The 22,595-nt window shown below is 39.5% G+C and overlaps 1 protein-coding gene across 3 annotated transcripts in view; it reads left to right on the top strand.

The window, feature by feature from the left end:
• SH3D19 (SH3 domain containing 19) overlaps positions 1-22,595 on the top strand; it is a 202,895-nt gene that overhangs the window by 142,920 nt on the left and 37,380 nt on the right. For all 3 annotated transcript variants that reach the window (XM_030816235.1, XM_030816234.1, XM_030816236.1), the window contains exons 4-9: positions 151-193; positions 2,610-2,748; positions 2,878-3,031; positions 3,887-4,891; positions 13,881-13,988; positions 20,164-20,276. In XM_030816235.1, coding sequence (XP_030672095.1) covers positions 151-193; positions 2,610-2,748; positions 2,878-3,031; positions 3,887-4,891; positions 13,881-13,988; positions 20,164-20,276 — 1,562 coding nt within the window. The remainder of the gene's footprint in view (positions 1-150; positions 194-2,609; positions 2,749-2,877; positions 3,032-3,886; positions 4,892-13,880; positions 13,989-20,163; positions 20,277-22,595) is intronic.

Below are 22,595 nucleotides of genomic sequence, written 5' to 3'. Positions count from 1 at the left end.
TGATTTACTTTTTTATTTAAGGATATTAAAATTCATACATTCTATATGATAGCAAGTATAAGCTTTTCCCAATTGTGTACTTTGTAAAAATTTAAACCATTACCGAACATACTACTTTTGTACTATACCAGTTTATTCCTTCTTCAACAGCTTCTCGGACTTCTATTCAGAGTGAACTTCATCGAGATAGAAGGTATGGTTATATTTATAATGGAGGACATATATTAGACTAATAATTGAAATAAAAGTGTGTTATCAGGTAGCAAATTAAATGTTTCGCTTTCATAAGCAATGTATTCTTGTATTCTGCTTCATCAGTATATCTCCTGAATTAACTTATAAGTTTGAAAGATGATTTTGCTTGAGAGAAGGAGTGATACAGGCTTGAAAATGTTCTTTTGAGTAAAAGTATTTACTGAAGTTGATTTTTTAAATGTTTATTAAACAACTGCTGCATGTAAAGCATTGTAACTGCTTCAGAGAAATGCTTTGTACCTCATGCTACTTAGTACATGTTGCCTAACCAAATGGATGGATGACAGGATAGAAAATTGAATGGAAGGATAAAGAAAGGAAAAGAGGAGGTAGGCACGATGAATAAAGGCTGGATGGCTTTTTGGAAAAAGGAAGGGAAAAGAGAAGGGAGGAAAGATAATATTTGGGTAGATAGAAGGAAGGACCAGTGGACAGATGGACAATAGAATGGACGGAAGGATGGATGGACAAATGGCTAAATGGATGGATAGATTTTTTTTTTTACATTACATCATGACATTCAATCAGATAGAGAGGTTTTTATAAGTCATGGTTCCTGCTGTCAAATTTCTTACAGTATAGTATAGAATAATGAAGGACAAGGACTTTAGAGTCAGAACCAAATTCAAATCCTGACCACCACCTTCCTACCATGTGACCTTGGATGACAAGCTGCTTAATCTCTCTAGCTTCTTTATCCCAGCTTTAAAATGGTGCTAATCATACCTACATCACAAGGTTGTCATAAGAATTAATGTACATATGATGCTTAACGTTTATTAACTAATAACTCTTACTATTTAGTTAGACAAAAGCTATAAGCAAAGGTTCTTAGGAAGTGCTGTTCAAATTTAATCAATGATCAGGTTCTACTGTTTCACAATGTAGCATGAGTGTGTGTGTAATGCATAATTTTGAGAATGACAGTGCTTTTTTGTTTTTATTTTCCATAGAGTGCTAGAGAAAGGCAGAGCAGGTATTATCATCCATGTACGTTCCATGAGAAAACTGAGTTTTCCAATCAAAACTGTTGATTGATTTGTTCGGGGTCACATAGTTGGTGTTTGTTAGGAAATCAGGTTTAAGAGAAAATTTAAACATGCTCCAGGCACAGTGCCTTACACCTTTAATCCCAACACTTTGGAAGGATTGCTTGAGGCCAGGAGTTCAAAACCAGCCTGGGCAAGATAGTGAGCCCTCGTCTCTACAAAAAATTTTAAAAATTAGCCAGGCATGGTGGCATGCACCTGTAGTCCCAGCTACTCAGGAAGCTGAGGGGTGGGGAGCTTGAGGCTGCGGTGAGCTATGATTGCGCCACTGCACTCCAGCCTGGGTGACAGAGTGAGGCCCTGTCTCTACAAAATTATTACTTTAAACATGAGATTATAGAATCAGATTAAGAAAAAGATAAAAGGAGCCATGCCTAAATCACTATAGGTCTCCAGTATTGAAGATTAATCATTAAATTGTATACAAACGTGACCACGAACCTAGAGACACATATCAAAGTCTAGAAGTGAACATGTAAACCCAAAACACTTAAACATAGCTGTGAATTGGAACAGAGATGAAGTAAGACAGAAGAGGATATTCTTTTTAAATGGTAATTTTTCATTTCAGAGTATGCACTTTATAATAACAGAAAACCAAGCTGGGCGTGGTGGCTCATGCCTCTAATCCCAGCACTTTGGGAGGCTGAGGTGGTCAGATCGCTTGTGGTCAGGAGTTCAAGACCAGCCTGGCCAATATGGTGAAACCCCATCTCTACTAAAAATACAAAAATTAGCCAGGTATGGTGGCGGACGCCTGTAATCCCAGCTGCTCGGGAGGCTGAGGTACGAGAATCGCTTGAACCTGAGAGGCGGAGGTTGCAGGGAGCCAAGATCGAGATTGCATCACTGCACTCCAGCCTGGGCAACAGAGTGAGACTCTGTCTCAAATAATAATAATAATAATAATAATAATAACAACAGAAAAACAATTCCATTTGACTAGTGGGCTTTTATACCTTACACTATATGTCTGCCCTAAGGCTAGATAGCCCTGGAATGAAGAGATTTTATAGGCCTTACTTAGTTCTTATCCTTATCAACCAAGGCAGAGCCAAGTGTGCCCAGGGTCCAACTCTAACTTTTTGAGGCTGAAGTCATAGAGGATGATTGTCATTTGCTCCCTTGAAGTCTGTCTGGGTGTACTGTCAGAGACAGCCCAGGCCAGACAGATCATTTCTGTGACTGTGTTAGTTCTTATAACTTTTTTGGGTGGTGGTGGTTTTCATGAATCTTTGAACATTTACAGATAGACAATAGCTTGTTACCATCCTGCAAAACCTCACTGAGGCTTCTGTCCACTAGGCGCCCAGAGATCACCATTGTGGCAGCTGAGCCGCTGAGGCCAGCCTCGTGGTTTCCAGGAACCCCACCCCCAGGACTGGGATTTCCTACATCATCTGCAGCAGGCTCTTGGAGGCCTAATGAGCTGGTTCCTGCTGAGGTGAATAAACATTACATTATCTCTTTGCATTTTATTTTTTAAATGAAATTGGAAGATAAGAACAGTGAGACTGTCAACACCTTGGCTATTGCCCTTAGATGTCTAAAATCTTCATTCTTTACTTTTCAGCTCCCACCATCTTATGAACAAGTTATAAAAGAAATCAACCAAGTTCAAGTTAATACTACAAATAATAATAATGCTGCTGCCACTCCAAGGCACACTATTACTTCTGCAACTCAGACTGACTTTTCAGAAGAAATAGACAACGATCTGCCTCAAAGTAATGCAAGTAATTTGTCTTCCCCAATTCTGACCTAGTTCTAGGGAAGTAATCCATAGGCTTCCAGTCTTTAAAATAATTTGCAATTTGTGCATAATTCATTGAGCTCTGCTGCCCAGTCAGTGTGATCACTGTATGCTTGCTTTATTTGGGTATGTGGTGATGATTATAATAGATCATTCTTACAAACTGCGGCCCCAATCTCTTGAGCTTACCCTAGTTTATATCACAAAAACATTATCCGTATAATTCATGGTGGGTATTACTGCTGATTCCCTTTATTCCCTCTGAGAAGGATCCTATATTTAGCAACTTATACTTGACAGGATGCTAAGGGTGGTTGTCCTGTTAGGCTTTTTTAAAGTGTTGCACTGTGGCTCATGCCTTTAATCCCAGCACTTTGGGAGACTAAGGCGGGTGGATTGCTTGAGCACAGGAGTTTGAGACCAGCCTGGGCAACATGGTGAAATCCCATCTCTACAAAAAAATGCAAAAATTCGCTGAGTATGGTAGTGTGTGTCTGTAGTCCCAGCTACTCAGGAAGCTGAAGTGAGAGGATCGCTTGAGCACTGGAGGGTGAGGCTGCAGTGAGCCGTGTTCGAGCCACTGTACACCAGCCAGGGCAACAGAGCAAGACCCTGTCTCAAAAAAAAAATTGTTATATGAAGAGCACTCCTACAGGAAACAGAATAAACATTTCCATTTTTGAATCACTTTTTACTAATTAAAGAAACCAAAATCTCTTGATATTCCATGTATGTAGTTTTAAATCTGTGTACCTTCTATTTTTTTCTTATAAATTGTTAACATTATGGCTTGTTTTTATTTGTTTTGGTTTTGTTTTGGTCTCATCAGCACTACAGGCACCTCTCAAGCCGCTTCAGCCTTTCCCAGCAGTCTCGTCTGGCAATCTTCCAACAAATGTGGCACCTTTAATAGTCTTCGATATTTCTGAAGAACCGAATTGTCCAGAAAACCCCAGTGCTACAAGATGTCCAGTGCCAAAACCAAGATCAAAAAGCAACCTCAGACCAATACCCAGAGATTCTCACATTAAAGAGCAAAGTCAACAGAAAATCAGCCCAGCAGCCGTAGGAGAGGAGTCATCCCCAGGCCGGCCCCAGTCTCTGCTGGACAACGCTAGCACCTCAGACAGTCAGGCAGTGATGAACATTATGAACACAGAACAAAGCCAAAATAGTATTGTTTCCAGAATTAAAGTGTTTGAGGGTCAGACAAATACAGAAACCTCAGGACTGCCCAAGAAACCAGAAATTACTCCACGTTCACTTCCTCCAAAGCCTACTGTTTCCTCAGGGAAACCTTCTGTAGCTCCCAAACCAGCTGCTAACAGAGCTTCTGGAGAGTGGGACTCTGGGACTGAGAACAGACTCAAGGTGACCTCTAAGGAAGGACTCACCCCATACCCTCCCCTGCAAGAAGCAGGAAGCATCCCAGTAACCAAACCTGAATTGCCAAAGAAACCAAACCCTGGCCTTATACGAAGTGTTAATCCTGAGATTCTGGGAAGAGGGCCCCTGGCTGAGAGCTCTGATAGTGGGAAGAAAGTGCCAACTCCTGCCCCGCGGCCTTTGCTGCTGAAGAAATCTGTTTCCTCAGAAAACCCCACCTACCCTTCAGCTCCACTGAAACCTGTCACTGTTCCTCCCCGACTCGGGGGGGCATCACAAGCCAAAGCATACAAGTCACTGGGAGAAGGGCCCCCAGCCAACCCCTCAGTTCCAGTTCTGCAGAGCAAGCCCTTGGTGGACATCGATCTCATCAGCTTTGATGATGATGTTTTGCCCACCCCATCGGGGAACCTGGCTGAAGAATCTGTTGGTTCAGAGATGGTTCTAGGTGAGTGAAAAATCATCAGTGGAGGCGAATCTAAACTCATGATAGGGTATTTTAAATGGCACTTGCTGTTTTAATTTCTAGTACACAAGTTATTGAGGTGTGTATATGCAAGTATGTGCACATGCATGTGTGTGTGTAGAAACAGAGAGGAATGAACAGAGAAATCAAGAAACATGGAGCTAGGTGGGGAATGGAGACAGGGAGGGAAGGGAAAATACGGGATGGGGGTGATGGAGTCAGAAAGTGGGAGACACATGCATCGATTACTATTACATGAGCCAGAAGTAAGCAGACGGGGGCTAGGGGCTAAACTGTAACAGGTTGTGCAGCTGGCTCCCCTTACTCTTGGCAGATAGAAGTTCAGACTTCACATTGAAAGGATCCAGGGAGGTTAGGGAACATGTAGAAGGATGCAGAGGAAGCTTCTCATAGATGGGAAGTCATGCAGTGGCCCCAGAGGGCTCCTCAGATGAAATGGGCCTCAGCTGGCAGTGCTGGGAGAGGGGCCAGCTCCAGGGGAGGACTCGAAAATGTACGGAATGAGGACCCAGCCACATGTTGCAAAATTGTTCCTTTAATCTTCACAGAACATCTTCCCTTGAGAGTGAAAAGTTTTGTAAATAAAATACAACAGATGTAAGTTAGCTGCCAACGTCAGTACAATTAAATATCCCAGAAGGCAGAGAGTGTGTTTTCTTTCCTCTCACTGTTCTGTTGGAGAGTGTGATGGTAAAGCTTATCTTTGATTTGTCAAACTAAGCTGCTGTACTTGTCATTGATAAGATTTCTTTTACTGCTTTTGACTTATTTGGGTGGAATTTGTGAACATAAAAACTTAATAGAATTTTCAAAAGGTTAACTGTCACTGTGTAAATGTTTAACATGCATCAAAATAGTACAGGCTCTGTGATTTCAAAACCACATTCTGCATAGCACAGGTGTGTTTAAAATGAAAACAAACATACACATTATTAAATATTCATCATGCACAGAACATTGTAATTGACACACAACATTTTAGCATATAAACTAAAAGACATCATGGCTTTTGTCCATAAAGGGTGGAAGGAAAAACATTTGAATATATTAAGCTTCTGCAGTGTACCTAATGCTCTACTAAATACTGAGACATACATTATTTTATTTAATACTTGCAACAACCCTCTGTGAGATATCATTGGCCTAAGTTTGCAAATGGAGACAATGAGACTGAGAGAGATCTATGAACCACTTGCCCAGTGTCATAAACAATTGTCCAAGTCAGATTCAAACTTAGTGTTTTTATTCTAAGTCTAGTTTATTTTTCACTGTGTAATGTTGCTACCCAGTATTTTCATGAATCCTTAACCAGGCAACACTTTAAAAACTTTTCAAGTCTTTGATAATACCATTTTCTTATATAAACCTTTTTGGTGTTAACAAGATTCAGAGAAGGACAGGGATAGATAAACCCAGCAGCAGCAAGCTGAAGAAATATTACCTTTTGTAGAACTCGCTAGTTTCTATGGGGATGGCAACTCGACTAATAATTGCTGAGAATTTATTTTGTATCATCTAGCAGATAATTATAGTCATCTTCAAAAAGGAAGGTCAACATTATACTTTCAACATGAATACAGTCTCATGCTTCATACTCAGCCTTTTCCGTTTCTTGATTTCTACCACTTCATTGAACAACATTTAATTATTGGGGTGTCTTTTAGCAAAGTGTGTAATTTGCTTGTGCTATCTGACTTTAACCATTGCTCTTGACTATGGAGTTATACTGAGCTGAATACTATCTTCTTTCTAAACCTGTCTTTCTTCCTATATTTTGCAACTCACTAGTGACACCATCACACACACACCAGCCTTCCCTGGAGAAACCCAGAGATCATCCTTGAGTCTTCTCACCGTGTCACATAGTGGCTAGCTGTTCAGATTTGGAGTCTGCCAGGGTCTACCACATTTGTTACGTGACCTTGGGCAATTTTCTTAACCTCACAGTGCCTCTGTTTCCTCATTTGTAAGACATAATACTACTCCTCACCTAGAGTATTGTAAGGGTTAAATGTGATTATGCAGGAAAGCCCTATGATCATTAAGTAGTAGTTATTATTGTTACTTCTCTGCCTTCACATCTAATTAGTTACCAACTCCTGCTGGTTTTACCTTCCAAATAGTTCTTGACTCTGCCTCTCCTTTTCATCCTTCCCTGTTCTGCCCCACTTTAGGCCTTTACACTCTGATGACTGCAGTGGCCTCCCAAATTGAGCCCACTCAGACAAGCCTATCACAATCCATACTGTGGCTACCCAGGGGGAGTTTCTAGAATGTATACTGGCCCTTGTTGCCTCCCTACTTATGCCCTCCAAAGGCCTTCAGGATCACCTCTGAATGCCTTGAGCTGTGGAGGGATTTTTGTTTGCTTTTTGATTTGGGGCTTTGTGACTTTTTGGTGGTATTTTGATAGCATTGTCATTGTAAATAAAGGTTTATGGTCCTGGGAAACCTTGCCTAATCATCCAGATACCAGGCAGAAACTGGGAGAGGAACACAGGAGAAAGAAGAGAAACTTACAAATAAGTCTTCCTTTCCCTTTCTCTTACCTCAAAAATAAAGAAAATCTAATAAAATAGCATTCATAAAATGAAGTTGCCATATTAATCTCAGGAAATAGAGATCTGAAAATACTGAAGCTATGAAAACATTGTAAAGATTAGAAAAATTATTAAAGGAAAACTCATAAAACAGGCAATTTAATATTGGATTCATTTCTTGGGTAGAATGCCTTCCAGGTTAATGTAATGGAGCCCAGAAGTATTAGCAATTCTTCTTCACACCTTTACAAATCATACCCAGTTGTCAAAAAAAGCAGAATGTTTCTGCCGTCAGCCCCATTACACAGCCCAGAATAATAGTTTAGCAGCCAATTTCTGCTATTAACAGAACTCAAGGGAAAGAAATGACAGAAAAGCAAGCCAGGGATGGTGAAACTAATTGTGATGACAAGCATATTATTAGAGACAGGTAATGGGTGAAAAACTACTTTATCATCAGTGTTTTTCTCAATCCAGTAATGAAGACCATGCGGATATAGGTGTAAAGAGGCCTCTGCTTGTTCACCAGCAGGTGTAGAATAATTGGTGCTGGTGTGAGGGGGTAGAGGGAAGACAGAATAAACATTGCAAATATAAGTAGACAAAAATGCCATCACTGCAAATAAAAGTAGACAAAAATGCCATTTTCTTGTCTTAGATTCAGATAGGAGATTCTTCTTAAGATGCTCCGTGTTGTTTTTTGTTTTTTGTTTTTCTGTAGAAGCAAGAGCAGTCTGTGATAGAATTATGGCAGCAAGTTCTTAACCCTTTCCAGATTACCAAACTCTGAGAATCTGAGGTAGCCTGAGAGTCTTTTCTCTCCCTTGAAAATAGCCATTAATTCAGTGACTGTTTGGAGCTGTGAGGAAAAAAAAAAAAAAAAAGAAAATAGCCATCAGCTCATGTGTACACAATTCAAAGTACAATATCCAGAGCTTAGAGGGCCCATTTTGGGCTCTAGATTAAGGACTTCTACTATAGAATATTGGAAATAAATGTCAATGGACTGCTTAAATAAATTATAGTACATCCATAACAATGGAGTATTGTGTGATAATTAAAAGGGAGGGAGACCTATTATCCCCTACTTTGGACCAACTTCCAAGATATTATTAGGTGAAAAATGCAAGATACAGGATACTTTTTATGTTATTTTAGCTATTGTTTGTGTTAAATGTCAAATGCAATGTACAGTAATGTATGAAAAGGTGGTACAAAGGTTGTCTTTTATGAAGGAACTAGATAGGAGAGAACGGGGAACCTGGTTTTCACTGTATGCATTTTGATCCCTTTTGAATTTCAGACCATGTGGAGGCATTACCTTTAACAATATAGTTAATCAATAATCTTTTTAAAATAGCTGAACATAAGCATAATTAGGCTGAAAGAAACTGGGAGAATGATCTCTTGTCATCTTTGCCACTTCTGAAGAACTGCTTCCCCCACTGACCCTCAGATTCTGATAAGTAGAAATTTTTAAAATAATAAAATAGTGATTTATCTAAATGGTTATATTATTCAAGGTTACAAGAAGCTATTTGTTATGAACTAAATATGTCTAAATTAGATAAATTCAGAATTTTATATCTGCATTATTTCCTTTTAAATTGAACCCAAAAGAAAAAGAGTTTTTATTTTTCTAGTTACTTTATGGAAAATTTTATGGCCATTATTGCCTTGAAAAACCAACAAAAGAAACCAGAAGTTTCCTCTTTTGTTCCCTTATTTTTAAGTGGTTTTGTTCTGGTTTGTTTGGCAGAGGTGTTAGCTTTATCTTGTAACTTTTTCCTTATGATTGAATTTATTTTATTGGATTTGTTTCTGTTAGAAAAGTAAAATATATCTGTAACAAGCCAAACAATTCAGAGATTTTGGATTAAAAAAAAATGCAAACTCCCCACAGTAACCACTGTGAACAAAGTATGCAGCCTTCTGTGCCTTTGGGCATGCCAAACCAAAGCTTACACATATACACATAATGGACTTTTTCCAGAAATTTTTACCATACTATACCTGTTACTCGGCAGAGTGCTTTAAAAAACAATGACATATATCACTTCTCTTCAGGATAATAGGCCTAGTTCTAATTCATTGTCTCCTTATACCTGCCTGATACCTCATAGTATATCATAGCTGGTTCAGTATTTCCCCTGTTGATGGACATCCAGGTTGTTTTGTTTGTTTTTTATTTGGTGGGGCGGGGGGATGTTGTTTTGTTTTGTTCCTTGTTGGGTTTTGCCACTACAAAAAATTCTGCAGTAAATACCCTCATAAGCATGTTCACTTCTGCTGATGCTTTTATATCTGAAGAATAAATTTCTGAAAGTGGGATTACTAGTCAAAGGTTATGATCTTTAAACATTTTAACTAGTACTAATGATCCAGTTTCTTACCTGGTGGTGTCTGGAGTACCCCAATATGAAGTGCCAGCCTTGCTTTATATGTTGCCCACTTATAACTTCTGTTGGAAAAAATAGCCTTCTTATGAAAAGACATAAAAAGTGAACTTATGTTGCTAGAGCGAAACTTGCACACCATCATAAGATAAAAAACAGGCCTCTGGCTCCACCTTCTCATTGAAGTGATGCTGTTTATCCTCCCCACTAATCTGCACTCCTCACATGGATCACAGCCCAGACAACATGCAGACAGAGAGGCAGATGCAGAGCTCACTGACTCAGTGAGCACAGCTGGGGGAGATCATTAAACAGACCACTCCTGCCAAACAGCCTGCGGTGGTGGAACACGAAGACTTCCTTGCCTCACCACATGGAGAAAGAATTTTTTTTTCCGGAGACATGTATAGTAGAATAATTATATGCGATCTGAGTGCCAGTTATTAAAAAACAGCTAACGGTATTAAAAATAAAAAAAACGAGAGAGTGAGTAAGCTAGGACACTTTGAATACTTCATAAATTATACCTATGCTACTTCAATTTAAATCCTTCAGGTTAAAACAAAAAATGATTGGACCCTTTAACACAATAGGTGAGATCTGCCCACACTGTGTGCAGGATTTGGGTAAGGATTTCCTGAGGCCATTCTTCCCACAGCAAGCACATTTTGGATGCCCCCTATGTTCAGCCCCTCAGGGGTGCTGATTGTCCTCTTTTCTCCTTTCCCTGCCCACCCCTACCCCCATCCATGCCCTCACTTGTGAAATGTGAGTGTGTAGGTCTTATACTGGCCCAGGATTTAATTTGATTTGGGAAACAATTTAAGTCATTACATGCTCAAGATTTTCTTCCCCCTTCACACCCATCCAAAAAGCATCATTAACTAAAATTTTAAACTAATAACCAACAGATTATTGATACCAAAAGCAGCTGTTAAAGAAATAGCACTTCAGGCCAGGCACAGTGGCTCACACCTATAATCCCAGCACTTTGAGAGGCCAAGGTGGAAGGATCACTTGAACCCAAGAGGTCAAGACCAGCCTGGACAAAACAGTGAAACCTTGTCTCTAAAAAAAATAAAAATTAGCCAGGCATGGTGGCACATTCCTGTAGTCCCAGATACTCAGGAGGCTGAGGTGGGAGGATTGCTTGAGCCCAGGAGGTGGAGGCTGCAATGAGTCATGATTGCACCACTGCGCTCCAGCCTGGGTGACAGAGTGAGACTGTGTTTCAAAAAAAAAAAAAAGAAAGAAAGAAAGAAATGCTACTTGAAAGATAGGACACCGTGAATGATTATTGGAAGAACTATTCAAATATTTAAAATCCAGTTTTTGGAAAGACAATGTCACCTGCCTCACCTACTGCACTCCTGTTTCCTTCTGCAACCTGCTTCCCTTCTGCCCACACCTGAAGTTCCTCACCTTGTTCTGCTTTTTCATTTTTCAATATACTTCTCACCTTCTAATAAACCTCGAGAATTGCTTATCTGTTACATGTGTTGTTTCTTGTCTCCATCTTCCTGCTGAAATGCAAGCTCCATGAAGGCAGAGTTCTGTGCTTTGTTTACTGCTATATTCCCAGCACCTAAAATAGTGTTTTGTTTTGTTTTGGTTTGGTTTTTTTTAACTAAAAAGTAAACTTTAATGTCGAAAATGCAAACTTGGGGAAGACAGAAAAGATCACGCACAAGGCTGTCACTTCTCACTTGGAAGGTTGCACAGCGGCCGGGCAGAGGCGCGCCTCACTTCCCAGACGGGGCAGCCGGGCAGAGGCACTCCTTACTTCCCAGACGGTGGGGCGGCCTGGCAGAGGTGCTCCTTACTTCCCAGATGGGGCGGCATGGCAGAGGCGCTCCTCACTTCCCAGATGGGGTGGTCGGGCAGAGGCGCTCCTCACTTCCCAGACGGTAGGGCGGCCGGGCAGAGGCGCCCCTCACCTCCCAGACGGGGTGGCCGGTAAGAGGCGCTCCTCACTTCCCAGACGGGGTGGCAGCCGGGAGGAGACGCTCCTCATGTCCCAGACGGGGCGGAAGGACGCTCCTCACGTCCCAGACAGGGCGGAAGCCGTAAAATAGTGTTTAATGCATAGCAGGCACCCAGTCAATATTGAATGAACAAAAGTGCTACAAAGAAATTGATATAAAAGTGCTAAGAAATTGATATAAAACTACAAAGAAATTGATATAAAATGATCCTGGGTTTGTTTTTCAAAATATTTATATAATAATAATACGTGTAATATTTATGGAAAATACATGGACAGATATACCAAATTCTAGACAATAATTAATTTTAGAAAGATGAGATTACAAGAGGTTTTCTTTTTCTATTTTATATAATTCTTAATGTTTCTCACTTTTACAACAAATACTACTGTGAAGTAAAAAAAGTACTATTATACTTATTATATATTTGTTATAATAAAATTAAAGAATTAAGGAATTTGGTTAAATCTAAAAACAGGAGCTTTGTTTTATGGGTGACATAGGTCACAGTGGAAAAAAGTTATATTATTAATATAGTAGTCTTTTTTTTTAAGTTTGATGCCATTCTTTTGATAATCTTGAGTTGGTTTTTTTAACATAAGACTAGCCTCACTCACTGTGAGCTGGTAAGATTCCACAGAGGAGTCATCTATTTTTTTTTTCTTCAGTAGCATAATAATAATTTTAGCTAGCTTGCCATCTGGGACCCTTCCTAAGTGGTAGATAAGAAATTTAAAATAGGATTGTACTTTACCATCATATTTCCCCACCCAGCACTGTTACTGGCATAAATATGTGAGCAAGTGACTGGTGAGAGAGTGATGCCTTTGGCAGGGTATCTGATGATGAGATTGACTGAGAACTGAGTGGAAGAGAAGGTGAAGTATCAGATTGCCAAAAGGGCTTTTATTCTTAGCTCAGCCCTTCACATATCCTGCAAAGAGCTGGTCAGCAGAAGGTACTTATTGAATTACACCTCATAACAGGCAGAATTTGAATGCTGTTCATCACAGGAGCTATGGAGTGCATAGTTTTATAGAGAGTGTCTCCCCACAGGCAAGATACATAGAACAGGTGCAGAATTACAGCATATACTCATTTCGCCTCTTGTTAAATAAAAGCAAAGACAGTCTCATGCGATCCTGTGTGCTGAGTAGAATATCCATTATAGAGCATTTTCTTTTATTTTTGCTAATCTTTTTACTTGTAGATTTCCCATTTAAAAAAAAATGTGTAGTCATTTTTCCAAACCACTAAAAAGGACTCTTATATTAAAGACTGTTTCAGTAAAAAGGTTTACAGCCATGCTTTTGTTTAAAGTATTTCTCCTAAGTATATACTGTCCATTTAAAATATTGGGTTGGTGCATTACTTTCAATGGCAAAAACTGCAATTACTTAATAAATCGGTTAAGATAGAGGAATGCCGAGTCATATATCCTTGCCCCAAAATTAAATATTTGAAGGGATATGTCTTATTTTATTTCTGGGATAGAATGTTTTTCATTTTCATGTTACTGAAGTGTAGTTTTACTAAACTACTAAATCTGAGACTGCTAAGCACCTTCCCTGTGCCAGGCACAGCACTGGTTAGGGTGAGGGTCCTGGGAGTAAATATTCTGGGACAGGCACAGGGGGTGTACAGGGAAAGAGTCTTTCCTCTCTGTGGCATCTGGGAGGCTTTAGGATGTGGGAAAGATGGTCTTGTCATCTCAGTTGCCCCTCATTTTCAGGCAGACACATATAAAATGATTACACTCCCCTGAAAGATCAGCTTCTACATTATTCAAGATCATCCTCAATCTCTCTCATCAGAGAGGAAGAAAAGCCACATGAATTATTTACAGAACACTAAGTTATTTCCTTTTATGAGCTCCAACTTTGTTTTTGTCTCTGCAAACTGAGATTTTGTTTATCCATGAATAGTTTCCCCAGGGGCATGAAAAATATGACTCTTAAATTATGAATGAGGTTTTTTGTTTCAGTCCATGTTAACTAAAACATGCAAAATAAACTATGTTTTTCATTAGATCCCTTTCAGCTCCCTGCAAAAACAAAACCAATAAAAGAACGAGCACTTCAACCAGCACCCACCAGGAAGCCCACTGTAATTCGAATTCCAGCCAAACCAGGAAAATGTAAGCACTTCTTTGCTTTCTTTATTTGCTTCTTCAAGAGCCTGGGAGAAATATATGCTAATTTATCAATGTCTGCTTTTGAAATTATGTATAATCTACCATTCATAGTCAAAGCTATTTAAAAGCAAATTGTTTTTTCACAATTCTTCGAAGAATTAGTTCAGTAAATTTGGATTTCCCTTTCCCTTTCCCTTTCTCTTTCCCCTTCGCTTCCCTTTCCCTTCTCTTCCCTTTCCCCTTTTTTTGGGAGTCTCGCTCTCTCACCCAGGCTGGAGTGCAGTGGCACAATCTCGGCTCACTGCACCCTCTGCCTCCCGGATTCAAGCAATTCTCCTGTCTCAGCCTCCCGAGTAGCTGGGACTACAGGCACATGCCACCACACCTGGCTAATTTTTGTATTTTTAGTAGAGACGGAGTTTCACCACATTGGTCAGGCTGGGGATTTCATTTTTCTTTAATGTTGTCTTTAGACAGAGAATAGAGGGAAACTGAAATTTAGAACAATTGTTATATCCCATGGTACAGATTTGGTGGGAAAGTAATCTAAACTAATAGCAAATAAAGGTGTATATGTCTATCAGTCAGGAGTATATTATTGCAATCAGCATAATCTCAAATATGGCTATGTGTGAATTCTGTGAAGAGCAGTAACCAAAAGCTTTAAATAATAGTTTATAAAAATACTTCTTAAATTGGCCAGGTGCAGTTGTTCACGCCGGTAATCCCAGCACTTTGGGAGGCCAAGGCAGGTGGATCACGAGGTCAAGAGATCAAGACTATCCTGGCCAACATGGTGAAACCCTGTCTCTACTAAAAACACAAAAATTAGCTGGGCGTGGTGCTGCGCGCCTGTAGTCCCAACTACTTGGGAGGCTGAGGCAGGAGAATCACTTGAACCTGGGAGGTGGAGCTTGCAGTGAGCCGAGATCACGCCACTGCACTACAGCCTGGGCGACAGAGCGAGACTCTGTCTCAAAAAAAAAAAAAAAAAATTAGTGTAACATTACATTTTGGTTTACTTCCTTACTTGATTTTTTTCTTTACTTGATTTTTTAATAGTATAACAAATGAAATTCTATAGGAGCTTTAATAAGTACTTCAGAAAGAAATCTGATATTTATTATAATGGGAAAGACACAAGGGCCAGAACTATTTATTTTAGGCACCAGATTATTAAAAAGTGTGATTAAAAGGGTGTTTGTGTATGTGTACACACACACACAGTGGGTTCCAGAGCAGTTCATGGCACTGCTTGGAGTGATCACACAGCTTTCTCTGTGGGCCTCTGATTTCATTTATGCCTGCAATGCCTTTATATCATAGCCCACATGCATTCTTGCCTTTGTCTAACAAGAGATTCTGCCCACTTCATTCCTCCTAAAGCAGAACAAGCATTCCACTCTTTCACCTGTAGCACCCAGGACTGTACTGGAGGCATATCCCCTTTATTTTAGGAGTTTGGTTTTTCTATAAAGCACTACCCAGAAGGATCATCTTGGTTTCAGTTTTTTGATGATTCTGTTACTGATGGCTCTCAGCCAAGTAGCAAGAGAATTGAATTGAGTTGCTATGAAGAATGTGGAGGAGAAAAAAATCAAAGGTATCAAATTCTGGTTCTAGTTTCTTAGGAAGTTACATTTTATTTTTTTAGAGGTAATATTTTAATGTTAGATTTAAAAACCGGTGGTAGGCCAGGCATGGTGGCTCACACCTGTAGTCCCTGCACTTTGGGAAGCTGAGGCAGGCAGATCACTTGAGGTCAGGAGTTCGAGACCAGCCTGGCCAACATAGTGAAACCCCATCTCTATCAAAAATACAAAAAAGTTAGCCAAGCATGGTGGCACACACCTGTAATCCCAGCTACTTGGGAGGCTGAGGCACGAGAATTGCCTGAACCCGGGAGGCAGAGGTTGCAGTGAGCCAAGATCATGCTGCTGCACTCCAACCTGGGCAATAGAGCGAGACTCCATCTCAAAAAAAAAAAAAATAGAAAGAAAGAAAAAACTGGCAGTATATTTCTTTTGACAGTATTGTATAGCCCACAATCAGTAAAATGATAGCTCATTGGGTTGTTTGCCTGTTTGCTATTACTTTGTTAAATGTATTCTGGATTTTAACAAGTATAGTAACATATAATGATAAGAAATATTGCCTGGGTTTTAAGTAATACAACTTTTATAGAAATTAGTAATAAATACAAATTTTTAAATTTATTCATCTGTTGTGTCACTGTCCCCAAGACCACCCCCAGGTTTGATGATTCATTAGGAGGACTCACAGGACTCAACATATAGTTGTATGTATGGCTATTATTTATTATAGCAAAAGTATATGAGGCACAATCAGCAAAGAGAAGGCAAATGTGGTGAAGTCTGGAGGAAACCAGATGCAAGCTTCCAAGAGTCTTCTACTGGTGGAGTCAGAGGACATACGTAACTCCTCCAGCAATGAGTTGTGACGACGAGTGTGAAATGTCAACCAGAGAAGCTCACTACTGATTCAGTGCCCAGGGTTTTTGCTGGGGGCTGGTCATGTAGGCACTTCTAGAAATTTTGGCACATACCAAAATTCCAGATTCCCAGAAGGAAAGCAGATGTTCAGCATAAACCATATATTCTGTTTTATCAGTTTTGAGGATGGCGAGAACTGTCCCAAAGTCCAAGTTCCTATATGCCAGTCAAAGACCAGTCCTGTGGCTGGGTGTGGTGGCTCATGTCTATAATTCCAGCACTTTGGGAGGCACCTGAGGTCAGGAGTTCAAGACCAGCCTGGCCAACATGGTGAAACCCCGTCTCTTCTAAAAATATAAAAATAAGCCGGGCACGGTGGCGTGCGCCTGGCTGATGCAGGAGAATCGCCTAAACCCGGGAGGTGGAGGTTGTATTGAGCTGAGATCACACCATTGCCCTCCAGCTTGGGCAACAAGAGCGAAACTCAAAAAAAAAAAAGGGACCAATCTTGTAAGTAGGACTTTCTAGGGATCAAGTTTCAGGCCTGCTATGTTTACTTTTTCTGCACACTCGTAAACTGCATTAATGAGCTTTGAAATCCTGAAAAGGATATGCTGAGGAGGCAGCTTTAATTATTATCCTGACAAAGCTCCAAGAACTGGTAGAAAATTGAATTCTAGGAGTTCGAGACCAGCCTGGACAACATGGTGAAACCCCATCTCTTCTAAAAATATAAAAATTAGCCGGGCTGCAGCCATAAAAAAGAATTAGTTCATGTCCTTTGCAGGGACGTGGATGAAGCTGGAAGCCATCATTCTCAGCAAACTAACACAGGAACAGAAAACTAAACACTGCATGTTCTCACTCATAAGTGGGAGTTGAACAATGAGAACACGTGGACACAGGGAGGGGAACATCATACACCGGGGCCTGTTGGGGAGTTGGGGGCAAGGGGACGGAGAGCATTAGGACAAATACCTAATGCATGTGGGGCTTAAAATCTGGATGACAGGTTGATAGGTGAAGCAAACCACCATGGCACATGTATACCTATATAACAAACCTGTATGTTCAGCACATGTATCCCAGAACTTAAAGTAAAATTTAAAAAAAAATTATTTAAAAAAATGAATAAATAAAAATAAAGGCTCAATTTAAAAAAAATTTAGCCAGGCATGGTGGCACACACCTGTAATCCCAGCTACTTGGGAGGCTAAGGCAGGAAAATCACTTGAACCCAGGAGGCAGTGGTTGCAGTGAGCTGAGATCATGCCACCACATTCCAGCCTGGGCAACAAAGCGAGACCTCATCTAAAAAAAAAGAGGTGGGAATTGAACAATGAGAACACTTGGACACAGGAGCACACCAACATGGCACATGTATACATACGTAACAAACCTGCACGTTGTGCACATGTACCCTAGAACTTAAAGTATAATAAAATATATATATATATATATATTTATATATGTATAAAAGACAAAAACAAAGTGAGGAGAACTTTTTGCTTTAAATGGCAGGTAATTTATACCCAAAGAGGGTGTTTTAATTCATCATTAAGCTCCTCTTCAAAAATAAAAAAAGTTGAATTCTATACTGCTAAATGTAGAAGAACCGAAATGACAGAATGATTTCTAGAGAGTTATTTCTATTTATATCAAAAATCAGTTCCTCAGAATTTTATTAATATAATAATGCATATATTCTGTGGAGGAAAAAGAATGAAACTTTGGTGTCTGAAGAATTTGGAATGGTCAAGGGAAAAAGGGGATAGCTTCGTGGTGCAAATGTCCTTGATCTTATTTGAACCTGTCAGCTCCTTTCCCCGGGGCCTGTTTCTTCTGACCAGGTTGTCCTTTTCCCAGATGTCTGCAAGGCTCCCTCCCTCACCAATCCTTCAGGTCTTTGCGCAATGCCACTTTTTCTCAGAGACCTTCCCTGACTACATTATTTAAAATTGGAAATCTCCTACCTCCACATGCCACACATACTCACACCAGATACTCCCTGTGCTCCTCCTTCCAGTAAGCTATCTCCTTTCTATTTTCATATACTGGCTTATACTCTTAAATATTTGTCACGACAGTATTATACTCTATATGATTAACTATTTCCTTGTAAGAATAAGGAAACCACAGCACAGAAAATATCTACAAGATGGTGACTGAGTTGGATGTTTTTATTACGTATGTCTTAATTCCCAGAGCAGCCTTTCCTCTCACTAAGAATATTTGCCTCGCCCTAAATCATTGTTTTCCTAGTTGCTGGCCTGGGTATTTTCCTCCCTTTGAGACTGTTGTCCTGTCTGCGGATAAAACAGGAACCTGACAAATCATCTTCTTGTTATAGGTTTTTTACTTGAAATGGAAGTAGAGAGTGTGCATTTGAAAAAAAAAAAGAGAGAGAGAGAGAGAGACAGAATGCTCCTCTGCTCATCTCCTTTTAATGTCTAAACCAAACAGTGTAAAAGGTGGCTTTAGCGCCCTTCAGTATGTTACAGTCATCCACTCGCCAATTGTTTTTGCACACTCATTTTAATTAGCTGTCACTAATTTGGTCATCTTGGTTTTCTTCTTTTTAAAATAAGTTGGGGCTACATTATCACTGATATGGGTGTGGTTTGGATGTAAAGGTATTGTTTGTTTAATGGAGAGCAATTACGTTCATTAGTCAGAAGCTAATGAATTAGAAAACACACTGGGTGGGTGCAGTGGCTTACGCCTGTAATCCCAGCACTTTAGGAGGCTGAGGCGGGCGGATCACAAGGTCAGGAGATCAAGACCATCCTGGCTAACACAGTGAAACCCCGTCTCTACTAAAAATACAAAAAAATTAGCCGGATGTGGTGGCAGGCACCTGTAGTCCCAGCTACTCGGGAGGCTGAGGCAGGAGAATGGTGTGAACCCGGGAGGCGGAGCTTGCAGTGAGCCAAGATCGTGCCACTGCACTCCAGCCTGGGTGACAGAGCGAGACTCCATCTCAAAAAAAAGAAACAGAAAACACATCGAATTCTTTTTGGATGAGGGAGTGTTGGATACACCACCTATTAAGAAGCAGCATGCCTTATCAAAATGAACATGGACTTTTAGGTTCAAAACAATGGATCTGACAATTACTAGCAGTAAGACCTTGGGTAGTGCATTTATTTCCTTCTTAGCTTCAGTTTCTTCATCTGTAAAACAGGTAGGATATTATCTAGTGTAGCACTGTGCAATAGAACTTTCTGCAAAGATAGAAATGTTCTTTAACTGTGCTGGTAGCCACTAGTCACAGTGGCTAGTATTTGAAACGTGGCTAGTGCAACTGAGGAACTGAAATTTTAATTTAATTTAATTTAATTAGTTAAGATTTAAGACTAAATCATCAGATGTAGCTACTAGCTAGTGGACTGGACAAATCTAATATATAGATCTTGGTTGGAGAAATGTATGTAAATATAAAGCCTAACTTAATTCGTGGCACATAAAAGGTTCTCAACAATGCTGGCTGCTGTTGTAATTGTTGAGTATTATTTTCACTTTCTATAAAACATATAGTAAAATTAACTGATGTTGACTGACACATCAATTTTCTGTAGTTTGCTGGGAGCTCTTTCTCATTTGCTTAACTATTTGTGTGTATCTTTTATGATAGCCATTTTTCTAATAAACTAAGCAGCAATCATTTCATTCTTTGGAATCCCAAAAACTAGAAATTATTGATGAATTGCTGCTACTTTTTCCAGGTTTACATGAGGATCCACAAAGCCCACCTCCTCTCCCTGCTGAAAAACCTATTGGAAACACTTTCAGTACAGTATCTGGAAAGCTCAGTAATGTTGACAGAACTAGAAACTTGGTAAGTGGTCATTATAGATTGTATTAGATTGAAGATGTAGATATGCATTAATTTTGAATAGTCAGCTGATATCTAAATTATTTTATTACCAGTCAGATTAAAAATAAGAACCCTCTATTAGAGACCAGTTTCTAAGCCCCATGTACTTATATAATAAAGTGTTCAAAATGTTAAAAGTCCCTGTAGAGAGATTAGGCCAATTCATTGCACTTCACTGTAAAATAATTTGTATACCAACTTAATGGCATTGTCTTTTAAATGAAACTAATAATGAGAAGGTTATTAAAATGTCTAAAAACCTTTAATATTCAGGGAAATAACTTTATTCAAGTTGTCGATTTTTATTTAAAATACCCAATTAGTGACCAAAATTTTAAGATAATTAACATAAGAATTTTTAAATCTGAAATTTAAGAAAAATGTATTTTTTTAATTTAAAAAATAGTGTTTTACTGTGCACTTGTTAAGATGGGGGTCAAAGAGATTTTTTGAAGTACATATATATATTTTTCATTTCAACTTCAATATCCTCATACTTTTTTTTTTTTTTTGGTCTTCCAACTTTTGTGGTTTCTTGGGGAAACAGACATGCAACAAGTAATTAGAGAAGTGGTTTAAGAAAAAGAATAAAAGTGGCTGGACGCGATGGCTCACACCCGTAATCCCAGCACTTTGGGAGGCCAAGGCGGGTGGATCACCTGAGGTCAGGAGTTTGAGATCAGCCTGGTTAACATGGTGAAACCTCGTTTCTACTAAAAATATAAAAATTAGCCGGATGTGGTGTCGTGTGCCTGTAATCCCAGCTACTCGGGAGGCTGAAGCAGGAGAATCGTTTGAACCTGGGAGGCAGAGGTTGCAGTGAGCCAAGATGACGCCACTGCACTCCAGCCTGGGGCAACAGAGTGAGACTCTGTCTCAAAAAATAAAGAAAGAAAGAAAGAAAGAAAGAAAGAAAGAAAGAAAGAAAGAAAGAAAGAAAGAAAGAAAGAATAAAGGCTTTCAGAGGACTTTATGGGAAGCCCATGACAAAGCTCCTGATTATTTCCTCTGTTTTAAATTTAAATATAATTGTACATATTCCTGGGGTACCTAGTGATGTTTCAGTACATATAGTATATAGAGATCAGATCAGGGTAGTAAGCATATCTGTCATCTCAAACATTTTTCACACTTCTGTTTGGAATGTTCAATATCTTCCTTCCAGCTATTTGAAGCTATATATTATTGTTAACTATAGGCATCCTGCAGTGGTATAGAACACTAGAATTTATTCCTCCTGCCTAGCTGTAATTTTGTATTCTTTAACAAAGCTCCCTATCTCTCCCTTCTTTCTACCCTTCCCAGCCTCTAGTATCCTCCGTTCTATTTTTTATTTCTATGAGATCAACTTATTTTTAGCTTCCATATATGAATGAGAAGATGCAGTGTTTAACTTTCTGTTCCTGGCTTATTTCACTTAACATAATATCCTCCAGTTCCATTTATGTTGCCACAAATGAGAGGATTCCATTCTTTTTTATGGCTGTATAGTATTCCATGGTGTATACATGCCACATTTTCTTTATCCATTTATCTGTTGTTGGACACCTAGGTTGGTTCCGTATCTTGGCTATTGTGAGTAGTGCTGCAGTAAACATGGATGTGCAGATGTCTCTTCAATGTAATTTCCTTTCCTTTGAATAAATTCCCAGTAGTGGGCTTGCTGGATCATATGGTAGTTCTATTTGTAGTTTTTTGAGGAGCTTCCGTGCTGTTCTCTACAGTGATTGTACTAGGTTACATCCCCACTAACAGTGTATGAGAGTTCACCCTTCTCTGCATTCTTGCCAGCATTTGTTTTTTTTTTTTTATCTTTTAGATAATAGCCATCCCAACTGGGGTGAGATGATACCTCATTGCCGTTTTGATGTGAACTTCCCTGATGATTTGTGAGGTTGAGCATTTTTTAATGTATTTGTTGGCCATTTGTGTGTCTTCTTTTGAGAAATACCCAGATAATTTGCCGTTTTTTGTTTTTTGGTTTTTTTTCTTTTTTTTGAGATAGGGTCTTACTCTGTCTCCTGGGCTGGAGTGCAGTTGTGTGATCACAGCTCACTGCAGCCTTGACCTCCTGGGCTCAGGTGATCCTCCCACCTCAGCCTTCTGAGTAGCTGGAACTATAGGTTCATGCCACCACACTTAGCTAATTTTTTGTATTTTTTGTAGAGACAGATTTTGCCACATTGCCCAGGCTGTTCTTGAACTCCTTGATTCAAGCAGTCGTCTGGCCTCTACCTCCCAAAGTTTATTTGCCCATTTAAAAATCAGATTGTTTGGGTT

Source organism: Nomascus leucogenys, chromosome 7b (assembly GCF_006542625.1).
Source record: "Nomascus leucogenys isolate Asia chromosome 7b, Asia_NLE_v1, whole genome shotgun sequence".
Taxonomy (NCBI): domain Eukaryota; kingdom Metazoa; phylum Chordata; class Mammalia; order Primates; family Hylobatidae; genus Nomascus; species Nomascus leucogenys.
The sequence above is the reverse complement of the archived record's forward strand: the minus strand, read 5'-3'. Positions and strand labels throughout refer to the sequence as shown.